The sequence below is a fragment of the Melopsittacus undulatus genome, chromosome 6, assembly GCF_012275295.1.
Source record: "Melopsittacus undulatus isolate bMelUnd1 chromosome 6, bMelUnd1.mat.Z, whole genome shotgun sequence".
In the NCBI taxonomy this organism is placed as follows: domain Eukaryota; kingdom Metazoa; phylum Chordata; class Aves; order Psittaciformes; family Psittaculidae; genus Melopsittacus; species Melopsittacus undulatus.
In genome coordinates this window covers 20,843,300-20,867,809 of record NC_047532.1, presented here as the reverse complement: position 1 = coordinate 20,867,809, position 24,510 = coordinate 20,843,300, and the positions used below count along the sequence as shown (strand labels likewise).

At 46.4% G+C, this 24,510-nt stretch overlaps 1 protein-coding gene across 11 annotated transcripts in view; it reads left to right on the top strand.

The window, feature by feature from the left end:
• Positions 1–24,510, top strand: part of SZT2 (SZT2 subunit of KICSTOR complex) — a 58,206-nt gene that overhangs the window by 270 nt on the left and 33,426 nt on the right. For 10 of the 11 annotated variants that reach the window (XM_031050705.2, XM_031050704.2, XM_031050698.2 and 7 more), the window contains exons 2-24: positions 57–182; positions 360–533; positions 881–1,051; positions 2,836–2,967; positions 5,001–5,160; positions 5,631–5,737; positions 5,926–6,136; positions 7,196–7,366; positions 12,812–13,043; positions 13,687–13,816; positions 15,046–15,188; positions 15,764–15,916; positions 16,260–16,374; positions 18,948–19,153; positions 19,531–19,755; positions 20,166–20,244; positions 20,588–20,685; positions 20,925–21,093; positions 21,549–21,663; positions 22,825–22,938; positions 23,442–23,639; positions 23,726–23,838; positions 24,314–24,455. In XM_031050705.2, the coding sequence (XP_030906565.2) occupies positions 57–182; positions 360–533; positions 881–1,051; positions 2,836–2,967; positions 5,001–5,160; positions 5,631–5,737; positions 5,926–6,136; positions 7,196–7,366; positions 12,812–13,043; positions 13,687–13,816; positions 15,046–15,188; positions 15,764–15,916; positions 16,260–16,374; positions 18,948–19,153; positions 19,531–19,755; positions 20,166–20,244; positions 20,588–20,685; positions 20,925–21,093; positions 21,549–21,663; positions 22,825–22,938; positions 23,442–23,639; positions 23,726–23,838; positions 24,314–24,455 (3,484 nt within the window). The remainder of the gene's footprint in view (positions 1–56; positions 183–359; positions 534–880; positions 1,052–2,835; positions 2,968–5,000; positions 5,161–5,630; positions 5,738–5,925; positions 6,137–7,195; positions 7,367–12,811; positions 13,044–13,686; positions 13,817–15,045; positions 15,189–15,763; positions 15,917–16,259; positions 16,375–18,947; positions 19,154–19,530; positions 19,756–20,165; positions 20,245–20,587; positions 20,686–20,924; positions 21,094–21,548; positions 21,664–22,824; positions 22,939–23,441; positions 23,640–23,725; positions 23,839–24,313; positions 24,456–24,510) is intronic. The other variant, XM_031050697.2, reaches the window with a different exon arrangement.

The window sequence follows — 24,510 nt, the reverse complement described above, 5'->3', positions numbered from 1 at the left end:
CTCCTGGGGTGCCCCCGAGCGGCGGCGTGACCTGGACTGCTGTGGTCCTGCTGCAGGTGGAGGAGGCAGGGCATGTCTTCCTCCTGATGAAGAAAGACTATCGCATCTCCCGCAACGTGCGTCTCGCCTGGGTCCTCAGCCGGCTCCACCAGGTCATCTGGGCTGTGCCCGAGCCGGAGCTGGTGAGTTGGTGTCTGGGGCTGGAGGGTGTCACCATGGCCTGATGCAGTGGAGCGGCTCTGTGCCGCTCCTGAGCAGCTGGACCCTGCGGAAGGCTTTAACTCAGTTCCTTTTCCTGATTTTTTTTTCCTTTGGCTTGTCTTGACATTCTGTCATGTGCCCGTTATTTGTTCTTGTAGGTGAAGTCAGAAAATGAGCTTGATGTTCTCAGCATCCTGCCCAACGGGTGGCAGCCTGATGAGCCTGTCCAGCCAAGGCCCTATCTCCTGGTGCCCTCTACACGGGTCACCTTCCTGGCCCGACAGTACCGATTTGTGATTGAACTTGATCTGAGCCCTTCCACAGGGATTGTGGTAAGTGCAGAAACCACCTCCTTCAGGGTGTTAGGTGTGTTAAAAGGCCAGTCCCATTTCGGTTTGATAAGGTTTATTCCACTGTGTTAGTCTTAAATTTGCAGAAGCCTTGCTTTTCCCAGGGGAAAAGTGCTCCCTATGCTCCCAGCTAGGAAGTTTAAGTAAGGGCAGATTGTGCTTGTCCACGAGATGTTCAACATGTGACTTTTGTTACAGGGATTTGTCACTTTAATCCAGTTGCTATTGGAGAAGGGTGTTTGCTGTTGGCTCTGCATGGTGGGGCCGCCAGCCATGAGACACAAAGTCATAGAAGATGAAAAAGCTGTTCCCTTTCTCCATTTCTGTAGGATGACTCAACAGGGGAGATAATCTTTGATGAAGTGTTTCATGCCCTTTCCCGATGCTTGGTGGGGTTGTTAAGACCCTTTCGTATCCCTGGGTCAGACATCATCTACCAGCCAGAGATCTTTGTCACCATCCAGGCGTATTCCTCCATCATCGGCCTGCAGTCCCATCAGGTAAAGTTCAGCTCTTGGAGTGACTCAGTGTGTGAGCAGCTCCCTGGATGGCTTCCTGTGAACACAGAGGAAAACCAGGGCATGGGGTAGCTGTTATCTGTGATGCTGCAGACTTGTGTCATTACAATGTGCAGCCTGGTGTGGTGAGGAAGTGTATGTGAGCAACTTCTCCTTTCTGGGCAGGAAGCAGAGGTTTCTCCTGGGGGTGTGGGGCTCAGCAGAGAACACTACCTGTAGGCATGGTCTCAGAGTTGGGCCACAGGGAGCATTTCTCATGTTAACTTAATTCTTTTTAGCCGGTTATAATTATCTTGAAGCATTCAAGAAGAGCTGATGTGCCCAAAAGCTTGTTTACCTGCTCCAACTGTGTAGCAGTGGTTTATTCAAAGATATTGCCTCTTCCTACAAACTTTGCTGCCTTTTTGCACTGTTTCTTCTTGTTGGAGGGAGCAGCCAGCCCTAGTGTTGAGATTATCAACTAGATTTACTTAAGCCAAGGGAGGTCTGTTTAATAAATTGAAGTTTGGTTTATGGTGGCAGTGTGTTTTTTCTTTTTAAATATATCTTCATTCCCTTCCAAGTGACAGTGTTTTCACATTTCTGAGGGTGACTGCATCCTTTACCTAATACCAGGGAAAGTGGGTGGTGACAAGAAGAGCCTGTTAGTCTATGCCGGTTCCTTCCTTCTCTCCCCAACCTGCCTTTGCCCAAGCCTTCTGGCAGGTTGCAGCTTTTACTTGTCTGCATGGTGTTTGAAGAGTGAAGCACTCACTTTGGTCTGTTCTTGGGTCTTACGAAAGCAAACATAGCAGGAATTTCTCCATCTGACAATGACATTTTGTATGTCATCTTGCCCAGCTATTCTGCAGACACCATCATGCTTTGCCTCAGTATCTTCTGTATTTACACTAATTTGAGCACTCTAAAGTTGCTATGTTTTTCTTCTTTGGAAATCCTTAAAGGTCTGTATGAGGGCAGGAACTGTAGCCTCTGGGTACAGCTGGATAAGCTATGTTCCTTTTATGGAGGGAAAGGCATATATGTTTATCACTTGTCTAGGAAAGCCTGTCTATATTGTAATCATTTACTTTTCCTATGTCACTATGAAGTCTTGCCTATCTGAGGTTGCAGGAACATGGATAACACGCAGCATCCCACCTGGATGTTGAGTTCTTTGTCTACACGTTGTATCTCCTTTGCCTCCTGCTTGTGGATATTGTCTGAGCAATGATGGTGTTTGTAAACATAAGTGTCTTGCCTGTTTGCCTGGGGAGTTTCTGTGGTGGCAGTGTCACTCTGGCACATCACTCAGCCCCTCGTGATGTCTAATACTTTATTTTCTTCATTTCAATTTGTTCTTTTATCCAACCACTTATTGGAAGATAATGAGATCAGTCTGTGGTTGAGTTAGAAAAAATTAGAACAAAGAGGCCTTCCTTAGAAACGTCAGACCAGAGTTAATGGCTTCTAATAAGGATCCTATTGCTTTCTCCTGACAACTGTTTTTTCTGGAAGAAGGAAAATGAAGTAGGAATTTCTTGCACAAGAAGGAGATTTTTTTTTCTAAAGAGTGATGTGAGCATCTGCTGTGGAGTGCACTGCAGACATTGCTGCTCACAAGGCAGTTGGCCCTGAGCACGAGTAGTGAGAACAGGCCTCTGCTGTATCCATGCTTTGTTAGGGACATGTCTGACACCATGCAGAACTCTGTTCCTGTGTACTGTTTTGGGGGCTGGTGCTATAAAACCTGAACTTGAAGACTGACATGCATACCCTTGGGGCAGGTACTGTTCCAGGGCTGTCAGCTGGATGAGACGAAGCGAGAAGCCTTTCTGCACCAGGTTTACACGCAGCTATGTGCTTTTGAGAACAAAGTGGCAGAGATGCTGCAGCAACAGTATGAACCCAAACCACAGGTAAGGAGGGCAGAGGTAACTGGGATCTCTTGGCTCCCTGGAGATTTGCCCTTTTGTGGTGGAGTGGCAAGAGGAACAGTGGTGCAGGTCTGGAGAAGGAATGGCTAATGAGTTTGTAATGTAACTTTGTAGGATCTAGTAATCAGACAAACACTGAGGAGAGCAGAACCAGTAAGTGTTCAGAAGGACTGATAAGAATAGTTACCTGCCCCAATGTTCTCCTGCAATAGAGCACCCAGACTTCTTGCACATGATGGGATGAGCTGTAGGAAGTGGCTTCTCTCTAAACAAGGTGGTGGGATAGGTGATTACACCAATATAATTAATCTATAAATAGCTGTGAATATGCCCTTGACCCTTGTTACATTTCTTGAATGAAAATACTTGACCATGAAACTGAATAAATAGCCAGTGCAGTTTCTGACTCCTTGAAACCTCTGGCAGATGCTGTGTAGTAGCCATGGGTATAGGTATCAGCAAGTTCATGAAAGAACTATAAAACACAGCTTAGGACAAAATTAAAAGTGAGACTCTAGTGATTTAGAATGGATTTCTCATTGAGATCTCTTCTGATCTTGGAAATGAAGCACAGAAAGGTTACATTGTGATACATATGCATGTTGCAGTAACAATTGTATCTATGGGCACCTTTCTTGCAGACAAAGCCATTATTTGACTGGCAGAGGTTGTTTAGTCCTTATTTAGTATTAGTTGATAGAGCTTGGGCAAGAAGAAAAGTCTCAAGATAGCATGAGCAAGAGGCTACTGGTGATCTATTGCAGATCTATATCTTCTATATTTGAAGTGATTCAAATCGCATATTCTAGCTGAAATTTGTATCTTTGAGTGCTAAGACTGTCAGTCCTAGAACAGAAAGAAGATTGCAGGAAGTAAATACCTTTGCCAGTGTGTCCAACTGGTGTTTTTGCAGTGCTTCATATGCATTCCTGCTTGATGTAATATTTCTCTCACTGTAAACTACCCTACACCTTTTTCCATGCAAATGGGGGAAGGAGACGCGCTTGCAGGCTAGAGGGACTGGTGAGTCCTGCCACAGGCCATGGGGTGGATGTGGGAGCCTGCAGGGGAAGGGCAGGGACTGAAACTTTTTTTACTTTTGAAGTTGTATTAGCTGCATCGCTGTTAGCAAGTGTCTGAATGTAAGGCATCTGGCAAATTAAAGTGATGGATACTCAGGGTTTTTGCTCACAGCCACAGACTGCTCCCATTAGTGCAATAACAAAAGTTTAGTTAGTTCTCATTTTCGTTTCCCAGCTCCCAGTCATCTGTAGCTTTGCAGGGGAGGGTTTCACTCAGTTTCTGTATTAGCAGTAAAAATGAAGCAATAGTTTATTACAGGGCTGAACTGTCAGAGCCTCTCAAGATGAGGGGACTATAAATGCAGTAGATTCCTCAAAGTGTAATTATACAAATTTTAGGCTTTGCCTGGGGGATATTTTTCACAGGAGATGGAGGAGAAGCCTACTTGGATTTGCTTATATCAGCACTGCATAATGAGTGCTGTTTGAACAGAGTTGAATGTATAGGCACAAGGCTCCTTACACCCTCTGCTGCAGGGTAAGTGAGATGGGTGTCTTTGCCTCTCCAGCTTTTCTGGGCTTTACTTGAGTAGATGCTGAATAGCTGCAGCTTCTACTAAATGACAAGTTAAAAAATAGGTGGTCACCCTCTCTTTAAGTGGGAACTGCTTTGTTCTGCAGAAGAGCTTTAGTGACCCCAAAGTGTCTCATCTTTCTCCTTCTGTCAGAAATCAGCTTATAAAAAAGCTCTGATCATGTTATCCCCTTCTTCCACCCCTCAGGCAGCTTTGTCTAGCTGTTCTATGAGGGCCCAAGTGACCAGGACTTAGAGATCACATAAAAACTAAAGCTAGAAATTAAATCTGATGAAGTGCTCCAGGACTGTAGTAGCATGGAGCTGCTAAACTTAAGGCTGTTTGGGAGAGTGAGAACTAGAGCTAGGCTGAAGTCTGCCCCATGGGGCCTTGTGGGTTTTCTTTTTTACTTTTCCAGATGGATTTGTCTCCCCTGAGCCAAGAGAGCCCTGGTGATGTGCAGGAGTCATCCGGGCGGAAGCCCAGTGTGTCTGTTGTCACTGCTGATGTTGGCCTGGTCAGCATGGTGCGGCAGGGGATTTTGGCACTGCAGCTGCTGCCCTCCAACTCCAGTGCAGGTTGGCCTCGTCCTTCAGGTTAAGGTTTGCTCAGCTGTTTGCAAAGGGTTGTATTTCTCCTGCCTTAGGCTGAGATTAATTTTATAAGGGCTGGTGCAAGGACCCTTCTGTTAGGGATGAAAGTTCAACAAGAGCTTTTGCTCTGCGCTCTGTGGGTGAACTGGGGAGGTGGGAATGGAGAGAACAAAACTGAGCCACATGCCTTATGTCAGTGTTAGGGAGTTTGTGAAGAAGCACGGCTGTGACTGCTGCTTGAGACAGTCCAGGGTGTGCAGAGCGTGTCCTGCCTTAGTGCTTTGCTATCCTAAATGGGAAGTTTGCCAGCTCCAGAACACCTTGGAAGCTCTAAACCAAGCTTGGGATTTTCCTTTCTGCTTCTGCCCTGCCTGAATTTTCTCTCTGGTGGGTACACTGGGAGAATGGTAGCTGTTTAAGATAGAAGATGCACTGAGATACTGCCTTGTTTGCAGGTATAATAATAATTACAGATGGTGTGACCAGTGTCCCTGATGTGGCTGTGTGCGAGACTTTACTCAACCAGCTCCGCAGTGGCACAGTGGCCTGCTCCTTTGTACAGGTATGTCTGCTGCTAGCAGGAGGGGATGCTGCTGCCAACCAGAGAGGGGAAGGGGGATTGGTGGTGGTGGCATTCATCTCCAGAGGCTGAGAGAGGACTTCTCTACCTGTCTGAGGCCTTTGCCAGTCCTCTGCCTTGTCTTCAGCCCTACTATACTCTCTCAGGTATCTTCTTTATCCATCTTGTAGGTGGGAGGTGTCTACTCGTACGATTGCAGCTTTGGCCACGTTCCCAATGTGGAACTGATGAAATTTATTGCCATGGCCACTTTTGGTGCTTACCTCTCCACATGCCCTGAGCTGGATCCCCTAAGCCTGGATCTGAACGTGTATCACAAGGCATTTCTGCTGTACTCTTTTCTGCGTACTGGGGAGTCCCTGAATCCAGAATACTACTGTGGTGAGGAATGTGAATGCCCTACTTTCAGCAAATGAATGTGTTGCAGCACCTCTCTTTGGGGTGACATTCCCAGGCTTGGTTATGCTGATACTCTTCCCTTGTCCCCTCTGAGTCATGCCTCCTGTAGGCTCTGGGCACTATTGGGCCATGCCACCTCATTGGTAACTCCCCTTCTAGTTCCAGGAGTTGGATGGATCAGGGAAAACTAATGTCCCGTCTTTCACCATTCCCCTTTTTGTGGTCTTCACTCAGCACTTAGGCTGTGTTGGAACTTGGAGGGAATAAGCTTTCGTCCAGCCTTTCCTGCACACTGGGTAGCTCACAGATGGGGACTTGCTGGAGAGCATGTCCTAATCAGGCTTGCAGTAGCAGTTTAGATTGAAAAACTAGATCCCTGAGAACTGTCCCAAATGCCTCTCTTGGTTATTCTTATTTGTAACTGTTAGTGACTGAGAGTATGCCAGGAGAGATTAGTTACCAGTAAAACATGGAAACACCCTTTCATGCCCTGGTGGCATGCTGGTGCCTTCTATGCTTTCTGTAACTTAGCAGAAGAAGCTGCAGACAGTAGCAGGTTTGGAGAGAGGTGGCCTGGGACTTGGAAATGTTGAATCTTAAAAGGATCAGGTATTAGTGGTTTAAACTCAAGGCTTCCACATCCAGATACCTTTTACAAAGCACCTGGGAATTCAGAGTATTGCAGGAAAAGGGGTAAAAGCCAAAAGCTGGCTGTGTGGCTGTTGGAACAGCTGTGCAGTTTCTGCCTGTCTCTGCTAAATGTGTGACTTCAGTGCATGCCTTGTCACAAAGACTGTCCCAGAGGAAGCAGGGCCTTGCACCCCACCCTGCCCCTTTTCTGAGCCTCTTGGCCATGCTAGTGGACCTGTTTGCTGCATTGCAGAATCAGGAGTGGGTGTAAGTGGTGCCTGAAGGATGTACTGTTCTTCAGGCCAGCAAGTGTTTCTGGCAGCTTTTGTGAAGCAATTTGGGAGGGCTGTTGCTGTAGGATGAGGAGCAGGGGACCTGCTCTCTCATGTACCCCATCTCTGCTGTTTGCAGTGTCCCAGCACAGACTATTCAATGAGCACTTGGTGTCTGCAAGCAGCAACCCTGCTCTGGCGATGAGGAGGAAGAAGCACACGGAGAAGGAGGTGCACGCTGACCTTGTGAGCATTGTTTCAGTCCGGCTCCGCGAGGGCTACAGCATCCGTGAGGTCAACATCACGAAAGGTGACTGTGCTGCGATGGGGACTTGGAAAGGGCTCTGTTCTCAACTGTTTAAAGTGAAGGGTCTGCCATCTCAGCAGAATGACTTTACTGGGGAGGAAGGAGACGTTTTCTCTAAACTCTTAAGTTTGTATTTGTGAGTAATTGCCTTCATTATTGGGGTGCTCTTCTCAGACTTATCTATCCTCTGTGTCTTTACATGCCAGGGGTTGGATAGATTGTGACCCTCTGTATCTTGGAAATGAGTCTCCACAATTGCAGGGAAACTAATGGCAGAGCTGATGGTTTTGCAGTTTTCTGCGTTTCCTCTGCATTTCTCTTTTTTTTGCATCCCTTTCTAGTCCTTTTCTAGATGCACTCCAAAATACGCGAAGTTGAGCCCTTTGGTACAATAGATTTAATGCCTCCAAACTGGAGTCTTCCAAAGGAAGAAACTGAGGGAAAGGAGCATATTGTTAGGTGAAAATGCCAGATCAGTCAGGACCATGACCAGTGCTAGAGGAAAATTAAAATAAACTATCCAGTGGTCCTTTTCTCTCATCTGACTTACTAGTGATTATGGCACCTGGATCATGGGAGCTAGCTGCTGACTTGGGTTTTGAGTATCCCAGGGAGTGCCAGTAAACCTTGCCTAACTTTCCATCTCCAGCTGTGACTAGTGGAAGTGCTTTAACTGAAGGGGACATGAAAAAAATCCAAAGGCAAGTTAAGAATTACAAGCAAGAGAAGACATTATTTTTGACTGATAGATATCCTGGAGGGCGGGATTCTTAAAACACGTTGTAAACATTTACAACACATGGTGATCTAGGGTCTTCACTATTCATTTTCAGAGAATCACAGAATCCCAAGGGTTGGAAGGGACCTCGAAAGATCATCCAGTCCAACCCCCCTGCAAGAGCAGGGAAACCTAGAGTACATCACACAGGAACTTGTCCAGGCGGGCCTTGAATATCTCCAACATAGGACACTCCACAACCCCCCTGGGCAACCTGTTTGGGTTATTAGTGCACAGAATATTATCAGAGTCTGTGATATAACTCCAAAATCATTCCAAACTTGCTATATGATGTTTTCTATGTGGTTTGTCTTACAACCATGTAAATATCTTATGCTACTGCTCTGCTTTGAAGATTGTCCCAGAGCTTCACTACTCTTTCCCTTGCTTCCTTTCTAAACTCACTGACACCAAATTAGTCCTTTATTATCCTTAATTAAGTTTATCCTCCTTCTCAGGCATTGCACAAGCTTATTTAAGAACAATGCCTTTCTCCTTGTAACCTCCCTTTTGGCAGGTTAAGCAAGCCAATATTTCAACCTCCTTTTGTAAGGGCAGGCTTTCTGCTCTGTTTATTCATCTTAATAGCACTTCTCTCCCACCCCCCTTCATTTGTTCATTTTTCACAGTTGGTCTTGTATTTCTTTAAACAGTTATAAGGGTGTTGTAAATGTGGTTTTGTTAGTGCCTTGTTCAGTAAGGCTAATACTTCCCTGCTTCTGAAGTAAAAAAAAAGATACCTGATAGACCAGAGCCATATGAGCTTTCTCCACGATTGCATTGCATTGTTAGTACAGAAATCCCTGCGTCTTTCACACACCTTTGCTTCCAGCTGATGAGTCCTTAGGGGTGTTTTATTGGGCTTTCTTTGTTTAGTAGTCCCTGAATGTGCTGTTCTTCATGTAACAGTACTCTTAAGTTCATCTTGCTTAGTTCATCTCGCTATTCCTGTGTCATGACTGAGAACTGCAGTTCTTTTGGCTTGATGCTTCTTACAAACTGAATTAATCTAAACCAACTTTTTGGGGAAGGTTGATAACAACTGTATTAGGTGGGATAGTTTCTGAATCTGGTTTTCCAGGAATATCCCTGATTTCTTGTTTAAGGAGTTTTCTGTTAAAAGTCTGCTAAGGTTTCCTATTGAGACAGCGCTTCTAGTAATGTCTGCAGATTGCTTTCACTAATCTCCTACAGGTGTGGCATGAGATATTTCCTTAAATCCAGGCAGACTAGGTCCATTGCACTCACCTTGACTAGAAATGCCTATTAAACAGTCTGACAAGTCAGTTCCTGTCCCAGCTGGGCTCAGTATGATCTCTTTTATCCTTCTATGCACCAGTTTACTTACAGCTTGAACAGCACTGGAGAAAGAGCCTTTCTTTAATCTGGCAGCAAAGGCAAAGTTCTCTTGGTGACTCTGAAGTCCTATATAGAAATGCTGGAAGATGTAGTATGTGTGGATACTTCAGAAAATAATCAAGCAAGTTTATATTACAGCTTTTTGCACAAAGGTGTAGCTACAACCTCTGGCTCAGGATATCATAAAGTACCAAATTTCTGGACTCGGGAGGAATATATCAGAAATATCACATGTGCACCATGCTCCCTGCACTTTCCTCTAGGTATCTTCCTTTTAGCCCTTGGAATGCTAAATAGATCCATCTTCTGTTTTCACAAAAGCAGATAGCAGAAGAGCAGCTGCACTGAGTTCTGTGGTGAAGAGCTAAGAGCAGGTTCATAGGCAAGAGTTAAGAACAGGGTGAAGGTACATCATACCTCCTTCCTCATTTCCTCTTTTCATGCCCTTTGAGCACTCTCTAGCTCTTTGCAGCTCAGGGGCTCCATGAGCCAGAAATATTTTCTGTGTATTTTGATTAAGTTTTTTCAGAAGGAATTTAAAACATGAAAAGTCTGAGCTATCAAAAATACAGTGTGTATTTCTATGCCAGCCTTCAGAATAGCGGCAGATAATGTTACTTATATATTGCAAAGGCTAAATGCTCTGGCATATTGCTGGCTGTGAGCAGAAAAATTGTTGAACTAACAACTGAAAGTGGAATTTAAAAAAGATCAAGACATTTAGATATTCAGCACTGCCTCTTGCTAAGGAAAAACATGTTTGGCTAATCAGGGCTCTCTAGCCTGTTCTGTAGATAAGTGTATAACAAAGAACAGTTAATTAACCTGGATTGCCAAAAGCTTTTGCCAAAACTTGCAAGCTAAATGGTGTTAAGGAGCCAGCTGGCTGTGAAGCAAGAGGAAAGGGTGCAGTTGTGGACTTTGACACTGTCACTTTTCTGCTTATTTTGCCAAAGGCGAAATAGAATAAATAGTTAGCTTTGTGCGCAGGGTTGCCTGGAGAGGTTGTTTGTGATGTTTATAAGTGCTCTGGTTACCCTCACTGTTTGGTTTTTACCTATTTGGGCATTTAGAAGGCTACTATGGTTAGTTAGGAATGCAGAAGTGCTCACAGAAGGGGAGGATTGAAGAGTATGGAAGGAAGAGAAGCTGTGTTCAGCTGTTTTCCTGTTTCTTTCTGGGACAGTGTCAGAGGATTGCTCTCTGTAACAACAACAAAAAAATCTCGCTGACCATTTTGTGTTGCTGTGTGCTGAGGGAAGCCCAGAGGGCATTTTTCAATACCTTATCTTCCTTTGTGAATCAGTCCAGCACTAAAAGTGGCTGGGCAGGAGCTGGGCAGTGAGAGTGGCTGCTCCCAGTGGCAGGAGCTGGGAAGACAAAGTTAGTGGTTTAAAAACCAGAGCTTTAAGAAAGAAATCAAAGCAAAAAAAAAACCCCTTTCATTAGCTATAAAGCCAAGAACCAGAAATAGATTGTTTTGCAGAAAGAACAAGCTAAAGATTCATCTAGGTATGACTTCAAACTAAGTAAATATTTTTGCCAGTGTTTTTAGTGTTCCTTGTTGGATGGTTGGAGTTGGGTAGTAGGAGTGAGGCCAGGATGACTAATGGAAACAGAGGTGGAAGTAGGAAATATTTTCATTAATGAGCTAGGCAAAAAATGTAGGAATTTACTTATCATGCTTGCTGTTGATGAAATAGAAAGGCTTTGTTATGAGAAACAAATACTGTGTAGAAAGCGGAGGATGAGTACTAAAGCAGTGAGATGACAGTATGAAATGGAAAGAGACACATCTATGCATTCTTACTTAGCCTCTTTGATAAACAATATTTACACGGAAGCAACAGATGGTACAACCCTGGGAAAAGCATTTACAGTAATGCAAAGCACCCATTGTGGAAAGTAGTAGTGACCTGAAATAAAACCCTAGTAATCCTTCAGATGAATTACATCTGAGATACAGTATGCATCTTTGATCATCTTTGTTCAGGAAAGATGAATTCTTGAGGTGCAGGAAGGTCTGGGACTGTTAGGGGAATGGATATTCTGTTGTAGGCTGAAGATCAAGGCTGGTTTAATCTGCACAGTAACAGCTAAAACTGAGGAAGGATTTCTTCCTGTAGTGCACATTCCCTGACAGTGTTATGAAAATGAAGCTTCTCAGAATAAAAATGGTTTAATCAAAAGAAAGACCGAGCATGAATTTGGCATGGACTCTGGGAGGCTTTTCTAAACACTGATGGGGAAGAGTGCTCTGAGGGAGCCTCCCAGCAGGGACTGTGGGAGCGAGAAGCAAGATGGCTTTAAAATGGAGTGTAATCAGCCTGTGAAAGGGATGCCATGATATGCCTATGATAGCAGCAAATGCAGCTCTGCAGGAAACATAGGATCCAGGCTGATGACCTGTTCGGACAGTTTCCAGCACATCCAATCACTTATCTCACAAATGCTACAGGTCTGGCAAACTGTAGAGTAGGCTAGACATCAGAACAGATGATTGAGCAGTCAAAAGAGCAGCGTGGCACTGTTACAGAAAGTCATGTGTTGCCCTGGGTTGTTTTGGTACAGATACACATGCACAGTCAGCAGGAGTGTGACAGTTTTCTGCTCTTCTGGCTCAGTGAGGCTTGCTGTCAGGGTTTGCGTTAATCTTGCTAGAGATGCAATACCTGCTTAAAGAAAAAGGTAAAAACTTGCAGTTTGAAGAACAGGTGAATATTCATTCCTAACTTTGGGAACAGAAGAGGGTGAGAATATGGTGAGAACCTTTTGTTATTTAAAATTCTAGATTGCATCAAATACTGTCTGTGCAGGAGGAACATGGAGTTTAATTCGAGAATTGGACCTCACCTTCCAGGTTGTTTATGATTTGGGCCCATCGTGTCCAAATGCCTGTATTTCTGCACCAGGATAAATTAACTCTGTAGAATGGAGATGAGAAAGTTTCAGAGCTTAAAGGCTCTGCTCATCTGTGCAAAGGGACAGTTTTATTAAAAACAAATACGAGGTTGTGAAGAAGAGTGGCCCCTGCAAATGTTAGCACCTCCTCTGAGTTTCAGTTGCCTTCTCTAGTATACATACTACATGTATGTTTGAAGAACTGTTCACTGAATGCTACTGTGTGAGCAAAGCTTTCCTGTTTTGAGGAGGAGAGAGAATGACTTCATCTAGAGCAAACAGTTGTTAGAAAACTTTGTCCTCCTCATAGGGATCAAACAGTCTCTTCGTACTCATGAGTCCCTGCTCAGAGATAAAGCTCAGATGTGTACTAAACAAGCACTTAAACTTATTCCTCTGTTCCCACACAGGTGGGTCTCAGCTGGAGGTGAAATTAGTGCTGCTTTGGAAGCATAACATGAGGATAGAGTACTTAGCTGTGACACCCTGGCCTCTGGACCCATCAAAGCGCAGCACATGGGTGGAGGTGACGATGGAGGGAAGCTATGACATCTTGCACGACATCAGTTGCACCATGAGGAAGCCTATCACCAGTCTGTACCGCACTACAGTCATCCGACGCTTCTGGAACACCTTACAGAGGTGAGCTGAACCATTCCCAGCAATTCCCACTGTCTGATGTAATGAAGGAATTCCTTCCTTAGCATGCTGGGGCATAGATTATGCAGGTGACCATCTTAATCCAGGGTCCCAAATGGATAAGAGGCATGACTGGCAGCAGACTTGCCATCTTGCCAAGGAAAAGACTCAAACTGGCCTGTGACCTAGTTTGTAAGATTGCTTCATGGTGAAGGTGTTGCTGCCCCTGAGCCCTGATCCTGTGATGCAAACCCTAACTCTGACTGCCATCCCATGGAGGTGCTATGTTCTTACAGGACAACATTGCAGCTATGCTGCATGGTCACGCTAGGAGCAACACCTCATGTCTCTACGGGTTGAAGTCCCTGTGGGTTATAACCACTTCCTGGCCAGGGTGACCGTTAGTCCCTGCTATTTGTCCTATTCCTTTTCTAGCATTTCATTCCCAACTCTGGTTATCTTCCTTATATACACTTGAACTCCCTTAATGTGTCCTTTGCAATCAGGCATTGAATCCCAGTGTTGCCCTAGGGACCTATATTAATGCAGATGGACTCCCAGTAGAGAGGGAGTGCTATGTGTGCAGGCATTGGGTGACTGTGGGGCAGTAAAGGGCTTTGGTGGCTAACTGCCTCTTCTATTTCAGCATCAACCAGACAGATCAGATGTTGGTTCATCTGCAGTCTTTTGACACAGTCCCAGAACACTTCACCATTCCTGAAAGCACCAAGAATGGGGTGCCCCTCTTCTATATCCCACCAGGCTCCACCACTCCGGTATGTTCCCTCTTTCTCCCACTTAATGTGGGAAAGGATGTCCTTCTTGCCTGTTCTGTCTTGAACCAGAGGATGCGGAGTCCTAGCAGGCAGTCAGGATCATCTGTAGCTCTCAGACTTCATCTCTTGTTCTTTGTTTTGCTCAGTAACAAGAGTTCAGATGCAATGCAGTGCCTGTGAACATCCCATCTCATAGTTCTTCCCCTCTGAGACATCACCCTATGTTTTTATTGCTGCAGCTACACCTCTGAGCCCCACAGCAAGTCTCCTAAGTGTGCTGTGAAGTCTTCTCCTGTAGCAGTGTGTGACTGATGGGGAGGATCTCATTTTTGCTATGCTTTTTCAGTGAATACTTCATATGTGTGGAGTTGCTGCTGGCAGTCTTGTGCCCCAATGATGTAGCTGAGCACCATCAGGTGAAGATATAGGATGTGCTGAATAGTTATTTAATGGGCTCATTGCTCTGAGCACTCATGTGGAAGGTGCAAGAGAGACACTTGTCCTCTGCACAGCAGAAACTAAACAAAGTATGAGGTAGTAGTTTTCACAGCAGAATCCAGACTCATTGGAGCTCACTGAGCAGAAGTGCTAGCATATTATCTGTTCCTTGACAGCAGTGTCCTTGGCATTGGTAGAAGATGACTAGCAGATACCAAAGCTAGGGGATCTGTAATTAAAAAGAGCTATCTATTTATTTTTACTGCTTAAGCCCTTCTTTAGGTTTGCCTGGTAAATTTCCACTCTATATGGTTATGTATCCCACAATATATCTGGAGCATCCTATCTTACAGCTGACCACCACTTTATTTCTGTGTCAGCAGAGTTGCTGTAGGTGGTGGAATCATAGTGTTGCCATACAAACATGTTAGAGTTGCCCAATGCCACCCATTGCTGGTACCCTATTTGCATGAGCACTCTCAGATGAGTTATCTCAGTGTTTAATTGCTCTGCTGACACAAGCCATATATCCCTCTCTTAATCAGAAAGCGCACCATTACATATGCTATCTTTTCCATGGTTGATTTACATGATGATAAGTAGTTAGATTCTTAATTAACTTGACATTTCAGGAACCTATTTTACTTTTGCTTACATCGTACTGCCTGTTTCAGTGTGAATGCACTTACTTTCTCTGCTGAGAGGCAGCTACCAAAAGCAAGGGATGTGGCTAGTCTCCTAGGCCCACACAGGTCAGCCGCTTGCTGCATATTGTCCTATCATTTTCTCAGGTGCTGTCACTGCAGCACAGTGGGTCTGACTCCAGCCATTCCCAGTTTGCCTCTTACTGGAAGCCTATTCTTTCCATGGATGCCAACTTCTGGCAGAGGTGGCTGCACATGCATCGTATAGTCCTCCTTCTGGAGCATGACACGTATGTATCTAACGGAGATGGGCAGTGTGGGCCAGCATGGGAAAGCAGTGTCCAGTTCAGCTGAACTGCAGGGTTGCAGCTGTCTTACAGATGCCTGTGGCCAAGAGAAGGGCCTCGCTAGTGGGACCTGATGCATAGTGATGGCTCATTTATCTGAGAGGGACTGAGGGTTGGGAAGTCATCTTTGTCAAAAGGGGGCCTGTTCTCAGGAGCATGAATTTTTTCTCAAGTCCCTCTTGGGTTTGGGTTTCTTAATTGCAGGGGATGTGGACCATCCAGTTGAAGCTATCCCTGGTTTTGTTTGCTGTTGGAAAACATCTTTCCCAAAAGCATTGTTTTCCTGAGGCTGGTCCTAATTGCAGAGTTATGTGAATAATAGCCATTAGTTGCATGTAGGGAGCTAGAAATAATCCAAGTCTGTGTGCACTCAGGGAGTATGGCCCTCACTAACAGCCATAGGCAGGGGATATGCTTGGGTGTTGGCTGTTGTGGAGCAGCAAGTATATTGTAAAATCTCTGGGCTTTGGGGGAAGAGAAACTGTGGTTCTAAAACGACTTTCTGCCACATCCTGCAGGCCTGTGCCTAAGCACTTGCACACGCCAGGCAACAACGGCCGCTACAGCACCATCCAGTGCCGCATCTCTCACTCAGCGCTTACCTCCCTGCTGCGGGACTGGAGCAGCTTCGTGCTGGTGGAGGGTTACTCCTACGTCAAACTGATCCATGGGTGAGTGGCTCTGAAGCAGCCCTGTGTGGGGAATTGGGCATGTGGCCAGGCCAGAGATCCAGTTAGACCAGTATGTTGTGATGGGCCAGAAGCAGATGTCTATAGGAGAGGATAAGAGCAAGACAAGTGGACGTGAAACCCTGCGTATGTGAACTGCTGTCGTTGTGTTCCAGGAACAGCTCAGAGGGAGAGGGAAGCCATCTGGGAGGTTTCTGCATGCTAAAACCAACATGTGTTGCCAGGTTTTGTGGGCACATGGGCTCTGCAAAGTAGGCCTTCACTTGGTCCAACATAACAGCTAGATCCACACTATTTCAGCCCTGTCTTAATCCCTCCTCCCTAGGTCTGAGGATCCCACTCCTTCCTCATTTTATGTGGTGCGGATCATCTCCAAAGCTCCCTGCATGGTTCTCCGGCTGGGGTTCCCAATTGGCACACCTGCACAGGCCAGGAACAAGGTGAGAGCTGGCTGGCTGCTTCCTGGGGTAGAATCAGAGCAAGGAGTTCTGCATGTGAAAACGGTGGGTAGATCACAGGTGACACTATAGGCAGATGTCCTTTAATAACTAACTGCTATGTTAAGGCTTAGGTGGTTATGAATTTACTGTAACAGAAAGGGACAGTTTGGGCAAAGCTTTCTGTGTTGAGGCTATGGAAGATATAAACCCAGAGACTCGAAGATCAATAAAATACCTAGTCACATGAATGTTTTTCCCACTGCTTAATTCAACTGTGGGGCTTGAAATGCCTCAAAGGTTATCTAGTCTATCCTTGTGACCAAAGCACAATCAATACAGCCTGTCGGGAACAGCAGTACTTGTCTGACTGATCTGTGAAGACCTCTGTAATGGATGTACTACATGTTCCCTAGGCTATCTTGCTTCAGTAGGTGATGAATTGCATATATATGTTGTATCATTGAGGCAAGGAGGAGTTAGAGTTAAAATGCAAACAATGCCTTGCTGTACATTTTTTATCTCCCTGAGCAGTACAGGGAGAGAAAACATGTAATACCCAGGAAATGTTTGAAAGAGGTGCAAGTCTGCTGGATAGACTTTTAATAACCTTTTTGTGTTAAAATAAATGGGCTGCCCTAGTCAGATGCAGAAGGTGGAGTTACTGCATGAACTGTTTCTCTAGCTCTAATGGCTGAGACAAGTCTAAGTGTTCCTGGGTAAATCAGTAACTATGGGAAACATGTCCTCCTATTAAGCTGCATGAACCTTTTGTTATCAACAAGAGGTTTATCATTAAACCTTGATCTTTTGTCTTCATGAAAGAAATCTTTGATTTGCCTCACTTAGCTTTAGTGTTAGATTAGTCTGAGGAGAAGCTGACAAACATGGGAAGGACCATTTCATTCTGACATAATGAATCCAGGTAACACTAAATATGCTCCAACACTGGAAGATCTGCCATTTCATGTCTTTAGGGGATCCAGGATTTGGGCACTGGTTGCTGGGCCAACACATGGGCTGGTAATGTCAAGTGACAGGTTTTCTGAAGGAGTTTCCTCTGGACAGTGGAAGTTAATGCCTGTCTCATGAAGAAGGTGTAAGACAGGCACCATACCCTGCAGCTCTGGGCAAGCTCCAGCTCATTGCAGCAGGAGCTGTGTGTAGATAATAGATTGTATAACGCACACCATTTTCTTCTTTTACTTATTTTTTTGCCTGCCATAGGGCTGATGAGCTACTACCCAGTGTGGAGGATGACAGCAGAACTCAGCCCTCCTTGTTCAAGGGGAAGGCATTTTCGTGTTGAGCTATTAAGATTTCCAGTGTTTAAGTGAGGGAGAGCACCTGGTACAGTCTGACTTTCAGAAAGCTTTTAGTGAGACTCCATAGGGCACTGTAGAACTAGAGTAGGAACAGGATGTCAGAAACTGTCTTGGGGAACAAATCAAGGAAATTGTGGGAAAAGTGCTCTGCTCTCATTAATGCAGAAGCTGGGGTTTTTTTCCCCGAGTCTTTTTACTAGTCAAAGGTTTGGGAACTCATCTGTGGAAAGGTAGGAGATAGTGAGCTGGGAAAATCTGCAGGTGACACAAAGCTATTTGGTTTTTCTGTGCCCTTACAACCTGTGTGCTTTGTGGACACCTAAGCAGCATCGTGGTAACTGGAAGCCAGTATTGATAACTGCAGAACAGTGCACCTTGGATTTTGGAGCTTTAACACCCATCAGCAATTCTGTGTTATTGGTATGAAACCATGAAGGGAACCCAAGTGGCATTGTGGTGCAGAAAAGAGCTCTGCTTAATATTTTGGCCTGGGGGCACTTGTTTCCTTGAAAAAGGCATAATAATAATGAGAAAAGTTGCTGAAATAGTGTTGAGAAGAGAGATGGAGAACTGCTGTTCTACTGTTTGCCTATGATGGTAATGGAAATTAAAATGAGTTGAACAAAGATCATCAAAAGAAACCTACTAGAACCATATTCAGAGCTGCGAGAAGCTAAAAAGAGTAATTGGGAAGTAATTTTTAAAGTATTTTGGAAAATATTAACCTAAAAAATAACCTAAGCCCTTGAAACCTCTTACCATAAAGGTTTAGCACATGAATGTGATAGTGAGGGAACGCATCAGCTGTGGGAACAGTCTGGCTCTGTCTTGTATGTACTAGTTTACATTTACTGAAGGCTCTTGAGGAGAGGAGGAGGGGAGGAATGAGGGTGGCTACTCAGACTGCTTCTGTGGAGGAGCTGGCATGCAATTAATTTGTTTTTCATCAGAGTTATAGAAGGCAACTTCTTCAGCCTTGAAATCATCTTTGAGGTTTTTATAGTCCTTTTGTTTGCTTTTAGAAATATCTGTAGTTGTTAAAATGTCTTAATGACCCAAGAGCTTTGTATTGTCTTGATCTTGGCCTTGCTGGTGCCTCAGAAGTATAATGACCTTTAACTCCTGCCTATCTGTATATTTAAGGAGTGTTTTCTTTCTTCTAGCCAGGCTATTGTTCTGAAAGCTTATTTTGACTATCTTATGTCTCCAGACAAAGGTGGTCACATTTACTTTTTTCTTTTGCCATGACAGATAGTGGAGGAGTTACGGGACCGAATCTTGCAGCTGCGCTTTCCCCACAGGGTCCAGAGCAAGGAGGCAACTCCAAAAGCAAAGAGGAAAACATTTGGCAGCAGTTCTCCCTCCAAGTCTCCACCAGTGGCTGGGGCCCAGTCAGCCCTCTCAGACAGACCCTGCCTTGTTGTGCTTCACAAACCTCTGGAGAAGCTACTCATCAGGTAGTGATGGAGATGCAGGCCATCAGCATAGCCTCCTTGCCCTGGGAAGTGGGAGAGAGGAGGGTCTGTGTTTGGTGCTGCCAACTGCAAGATGAGAGTGCCATGAATCCGGTGCTTGTTGGCGTGGGTTTGGGTTGTGTGGCTGGGAATGGCAGCTGTGGTCTGGGAGGGCTGTGACAGGCAATTTGTTACTCCTAACTAATATGATGCAAAAGTAAGTTTAGTTGCTGCTGTCTGAGCAGGATCCTGTGCTGGGCTAGTCATGTTCTGCTGCTGCAGGGCTGTGTCCTAGGCCCAGCAAGTGGGCTGTGAATCTAGAGACCTTTGAGCAGAGCTTTCTTTTCACCCCAGTGAACTGCACTTCTGCCCTCTCCTAGGTATGAGAAGCTGCCTTCTGACTATCGAGCCCCGTTCATTCTCAACCTGGAGCATCCCCCAGTGTCTGGCCCGCTCACAATGGTGGCAAATCGTACTGCCTCTTCCACCCTGGCCTCACTGTCCCGCTACTTCTATCACCAGCGTTGGATCTGGAGTGTCCAGTCAGGGCTGGCACCAGCTGTGCCCATTACTGCTGTAGCCCAGCTCCTTTCTACACTCACAGAGTAAGTTGTACACCTGAATGGGGGTGCTTTCTCCAGCTAAACCTGGGGATGCAGAGAAAGCAGGGTGAATCTGAGGCCTTACTCTAAGTAACAGTTGAATCTGCCATGCAGAGGGTTTTGGTCCTTTACACAGCTTCTAGAGCTACTTGGGACACTGCTTTACCGAGTTCTACAGCCAAAGCTGAGAAAAAGGAGAGTCCTGGAAATCATACAAAAGGGCAAGAGGTGTTACTGTGTCTGGAGTATGCTGGTCTTCACACAGGCTGTCCTGTGCAAAGAGTCTCATCTCCCCATTCTCTGTATAGCTCCCTGTCTTGGGAAGGAGGGTGTTTTGGGGTGAAGGGTACAGTCATTCCTGCATTTTAAGCTTGCAGTATGGGTAGAGAAGCCCTCCATGTCTCTGTTGCCAGGGTTCGTCTGTCGGAGGGTTTCCACTTTGCATCCAGTGGGGATGGAATTATCAACATGGTACTGGAGCTGCCCATACAGGTGAGCCTGGGTGCTGTAGTGTGGACACAATCCTTCATTGTTTCTGAGGTGGATCCACCTTCCTGTGATGGGGTTTCCCATCCACTTCTAGCACACACCCTTGACATGTGCAGGGAGACCTGCCTCCTCCCTTGAAGTAAAGCAGCTTGTGGGTTGGTTATTTTCCTGTCTCCATCTGTGGTTAAAGAGCTGCTCTGCTGGTACGGCCATGCTGTGCTGGAGGGGTTCTTGGCGCTGGGACTGCTGTTAGTGGAGCTGGGTGGTGGGCTGTGTTGTGCAAGGGAGCACTGGGTACATGTAGGCTGTTGCTGCTGGCCAGGCTAATGCAATATCTCCCCTCCAGATTGACGGCACAAGCGAGAGCAGCAGTAGCAGGGAGAAGCACACCTGTGTTGTCCAGTACATCCTCTTCCCACCCCACTCCACCTCCACCAAGGACAGGTGAAGTTGTTGCCCTGCTCCCAGGGAGGGTTGGCAGTGGAGTCAGGGCTTCAGACTTGCCCTTTGCAAGCAGTGTGGGGAGTACAAACAACAAGCTATCGTGCGTTGATTACCAGTTAGCTGGGGCTTTCCCCACGAGCCCAGGGTTTGTGTGGCTGATCTCACAGCTCTGAGAGAAGCTACAGTGGGCTGATGGCTCTGTGCCATCTTGCAGGACTTGCCTTATGTCTTTCCTCCAGCTTTTCCACAGATGATGACAACGATACAGAGGTAGAGGCCATTGAGGTGGACACAGAACTGAACCTGGTCACTGAGTGCTGGGTAGAGCCACAGAGTGGCTATGTCCACAGTACTGCTGAGAACTGGAAGCACCTCAATGGCTTGCCTTACCAGAAAATACCTAAGGCGGTGAGTCTCTGAAGGGGTAGAGGCATGGACTGTTTTGTGGAGGGAGAAGGGTGTATTGCAAGTGCATTGCAACACTGCAGGTCAGTTATTGAGGGCCAAAAGTGATGAGAATGCTGTTAACAAAATTGGCCTACTGTCAGAAAAGGTTTCTGGATTGCAGGACTGTAGATGTAGTGCTGCTCTGGGATAGGTAGGAACATACAAATTACTTTGTCAAAAGTGAATTCCATTGGAGGAAGCAAGCTGTACCAAAGCTGGGATTGCAGACAGCACTGCCAATGCACCATGTGAACAAGGCAAAAGAGAGGCTAAAGGAGAAGGAGGGAGCAATGAGACAGGTCAAATCAGGGGATGGGATTATGGGTGCATCCTCTCCTTGCTTCTAGACTGTTTTCTCCTGCATTTTGGGGTGATAATTCTTCTTCATACAGCTGAGCCTTGACTGCTTATTGCAGCTCTATCCCCGGGACCTTGCGTGCATTGCCACCATGCTGACCTTCGAGTACATCAGCCAGTTGTGCCAGAACAAGGAATGGGTCTGCCCTCCTTCAGAGACCAAAACTACTGAAGGTGAGTCCAGCGTGTATGTCCTAGCAGGTTTGATGGAGCAGCAAGCAGCTAGGCTCTGAGTGTCTCGGGGTCCATTAGAGTTTTCTGGAAAGTGGAACAGATATTCTGACCACAACTTTCTAGAGTTTGATGGCTGTGGGTCACTGTTGCACTTGTGCTCAGCTGCCAGAGAAATGGCTTCATTTTTGGAAGGCCAAAAGAGCACTGAGACTTTGTGCCAAGGCTGGAGGGATGCCCCTCAATGAGTAGGAAGGTTCGACCAGATGACCTGCAGAGGTCCTTTGCAACTTCAGTAGTTCTGTAATTGTGTGAGAGGGGCTGACTTCTGAAGCAGATGGAATCATCTGATCTGACATGATTAACATAGTTCACTGGGACCTCCAAGAGTCCTAACCCCTGTCAGGGAACCTCTTCCAGAACCTCACTGGTTTTGCTTTCTTGTCACTAGTTCACCTCATCCTAGATCTTTCATTTGCTTGCCTTGCAGTGAATAACACAGCAGATACTGGGTGGGTTTGAGAGAGTTGGTGTCAACCCAGAAACTGAGGACAGGACCTGAGGGAACTGTATTGGGTTGTATCACTGGCCCTGTGGGAGAGGGCCAGGAAAGCTCAAGGCCTGAACAGCAGAGACTCTTTCCTGAGGAAGAGGACAGGAGATGCCTGCAGGGATGTGCAGAGCCTGTCAGATGGAAGATCTCCCCCAAAGCGGGGGCATCCTTGTCCCTGACTATGCTGGTAATTTGGGCTACCTCTGGCTCCCAGGGTAGTCACTGCTCTCCAGCCATGTTACCTGCAACACTGATGTTCTGGTTTTGTCCTCTGGCAGCTCTGTGCTCAAGCTATGTAAAGTCTTGGGGTGTCTCCCTGTCCTTTCTTGTGTGAAGGTGGAAATAAGGCCAGGCAACTCTAACAGTGAGGTACCTCACTGTGGGTAGTTCACAACCTGCTGAAGCCTCCATCAGGCTTTGCTTTTCACCCACTTTCATTATTTATATCCCTTTGCCCTCCTGAGCAGAGGAAGTTGGGGTGGTGCTGATGTGTACCTTCACTTGTGCTGACTGCACTGCATTTAGGGCTGGTACCTCTCATTTGGAGGTGGCCTGGGCGACAGAGCTATGTGGTGCCCACTGGCATGTTACATTCCCAGTTCTTGTTGCAGATCCAGACATGGGGGCAGGTTTTGGAGTGCATGAAATCCCATTTCAGTTCAACCTCATGAAGCTGTTGCCCAGGTGCCAGCAGGTTGAAATGTTCTTCCTGATGCTGACAAAAGGTAGGTACTTCTTCACCACCTTCCTCCTTCCATTCTCTCTTCATGGCTATGAGCACCCTGCTTTGTGTGCTTGTCTTCCTGGGTAGCAGGCATGTGAGAGCTGCCATGCCTCTTGCAGTAGCTCAGTGCTGTTCTCCCTATCTCTGCAGCCCCAGAGCTGTCTGGGGTTATTGCTGTCTGTCTTGGGATTGTAGTTTTGGAAAAGTTTCTTTTGAGAATATTGAATTTAGACTGTTGCTCTGGGGTAGTGGCTTCTTGTCTGTAGCCCCGAACATCTCCAGAACAGTTACAAGTGGCAGGGTGAGTCAGTGCAAGGTAGCCAGTGATGATGAAGCTGGAGCTCCAGGGCTTCCTCAACACCCTCCAAGTCAGCCTTGCAGAGGTGTGGGGGGAAACTCCTGGCTGTGTGGAAGTGCCACTTTGTAAAGAGCTGTCTGCTGGGGGCCTGGGCCGGTGGTGGCTGGGGAGATGCTGTTGCTGAACATGGTTCTGTTTTGGAGCAGAGAATGAGGAGGTGACCAAGGACTCTTCGTTTGTGCCCAATGAAATGCTACTAAACCTCTTCCATGGCTGCCTGCAGCATGACCTCAGTGACCGGGAGATCCCCATGGCTGATGCTGATCATGTGGCTTTCATGGAGCAGGTTCTGCAACGGGATCGTGATGGCCATCAACCCCCCTTCACCCTCCCTGTGATCAGAGGTAAGGGCCAGGAGCATGGCCTTGCTTTCTCAACCCTTTTCCTCAGTTGGTATTTCTCAGGTTGTTTTCTCTGTGCTCCCTTTCAGAAGAAAGCCTGAAAGCCTCTGCAATTCTGGAGCAGCAGGATGCTTCTGCATCCTATCATCTTGTTGGCAGCAATGGTACTAGGGATATGACTGGCTCCACAAGTACTCTGCAGGTACTGCTGTGCTGCTTTCCCTCTCCTGAGCCTCCTCTGAAGGCAGGGCAGCAGCTGTTGAAGAGCAGGAGAGTTAGTGGAAGGGTTGAAAACAGACAAAGGCTGTCGTTTGACTTGTGCCTGGCAGTAGTTTGAGCTGTAGCCTGCGGCTGAAGTCAAGGAAGAATCTTGTAGGTGTTTGGATAGTTGCAGTCACCATGGGCCTAGCCTGTTACAGCAGCACTGATGCTGTGAGGCAGATTGCTCAAAAACCGTGGGCAATCACTGCTTGTAGGTAAGAACTGGCTCCAGCAAAGCTGGCTAAACATCTCCTGACTGTGCTGTGTTTCCTGGAGCCAGGCTGCTCTCAGAATGGTGCAGGGTGATTTCTGTGCTGTGCCAGCTATCAATCGTAAAGAAACCTCTTCTGTATGTTGCTACCTGCCTCAAGGTAATCCTGTGCTATGAGTTTATCCAACTTCTGCTCTTTCATCAGAGCCTTGGCAACACAGACCTGCCTGAGGATGATGTGACCCTGAGTGATGCAACGGGGCCCTTTCCCCCACAGTGGCGATGTTATGCCAAGCTGGTCAACACACAGCATGTCTTCCTCACCTTCCTGCCAGCCACCTTCTCAGGTGAGCCTGCCTGCTGTATGGAGTGAGAGGAGGAGCAGTCCTCAGTGCCTCCTCA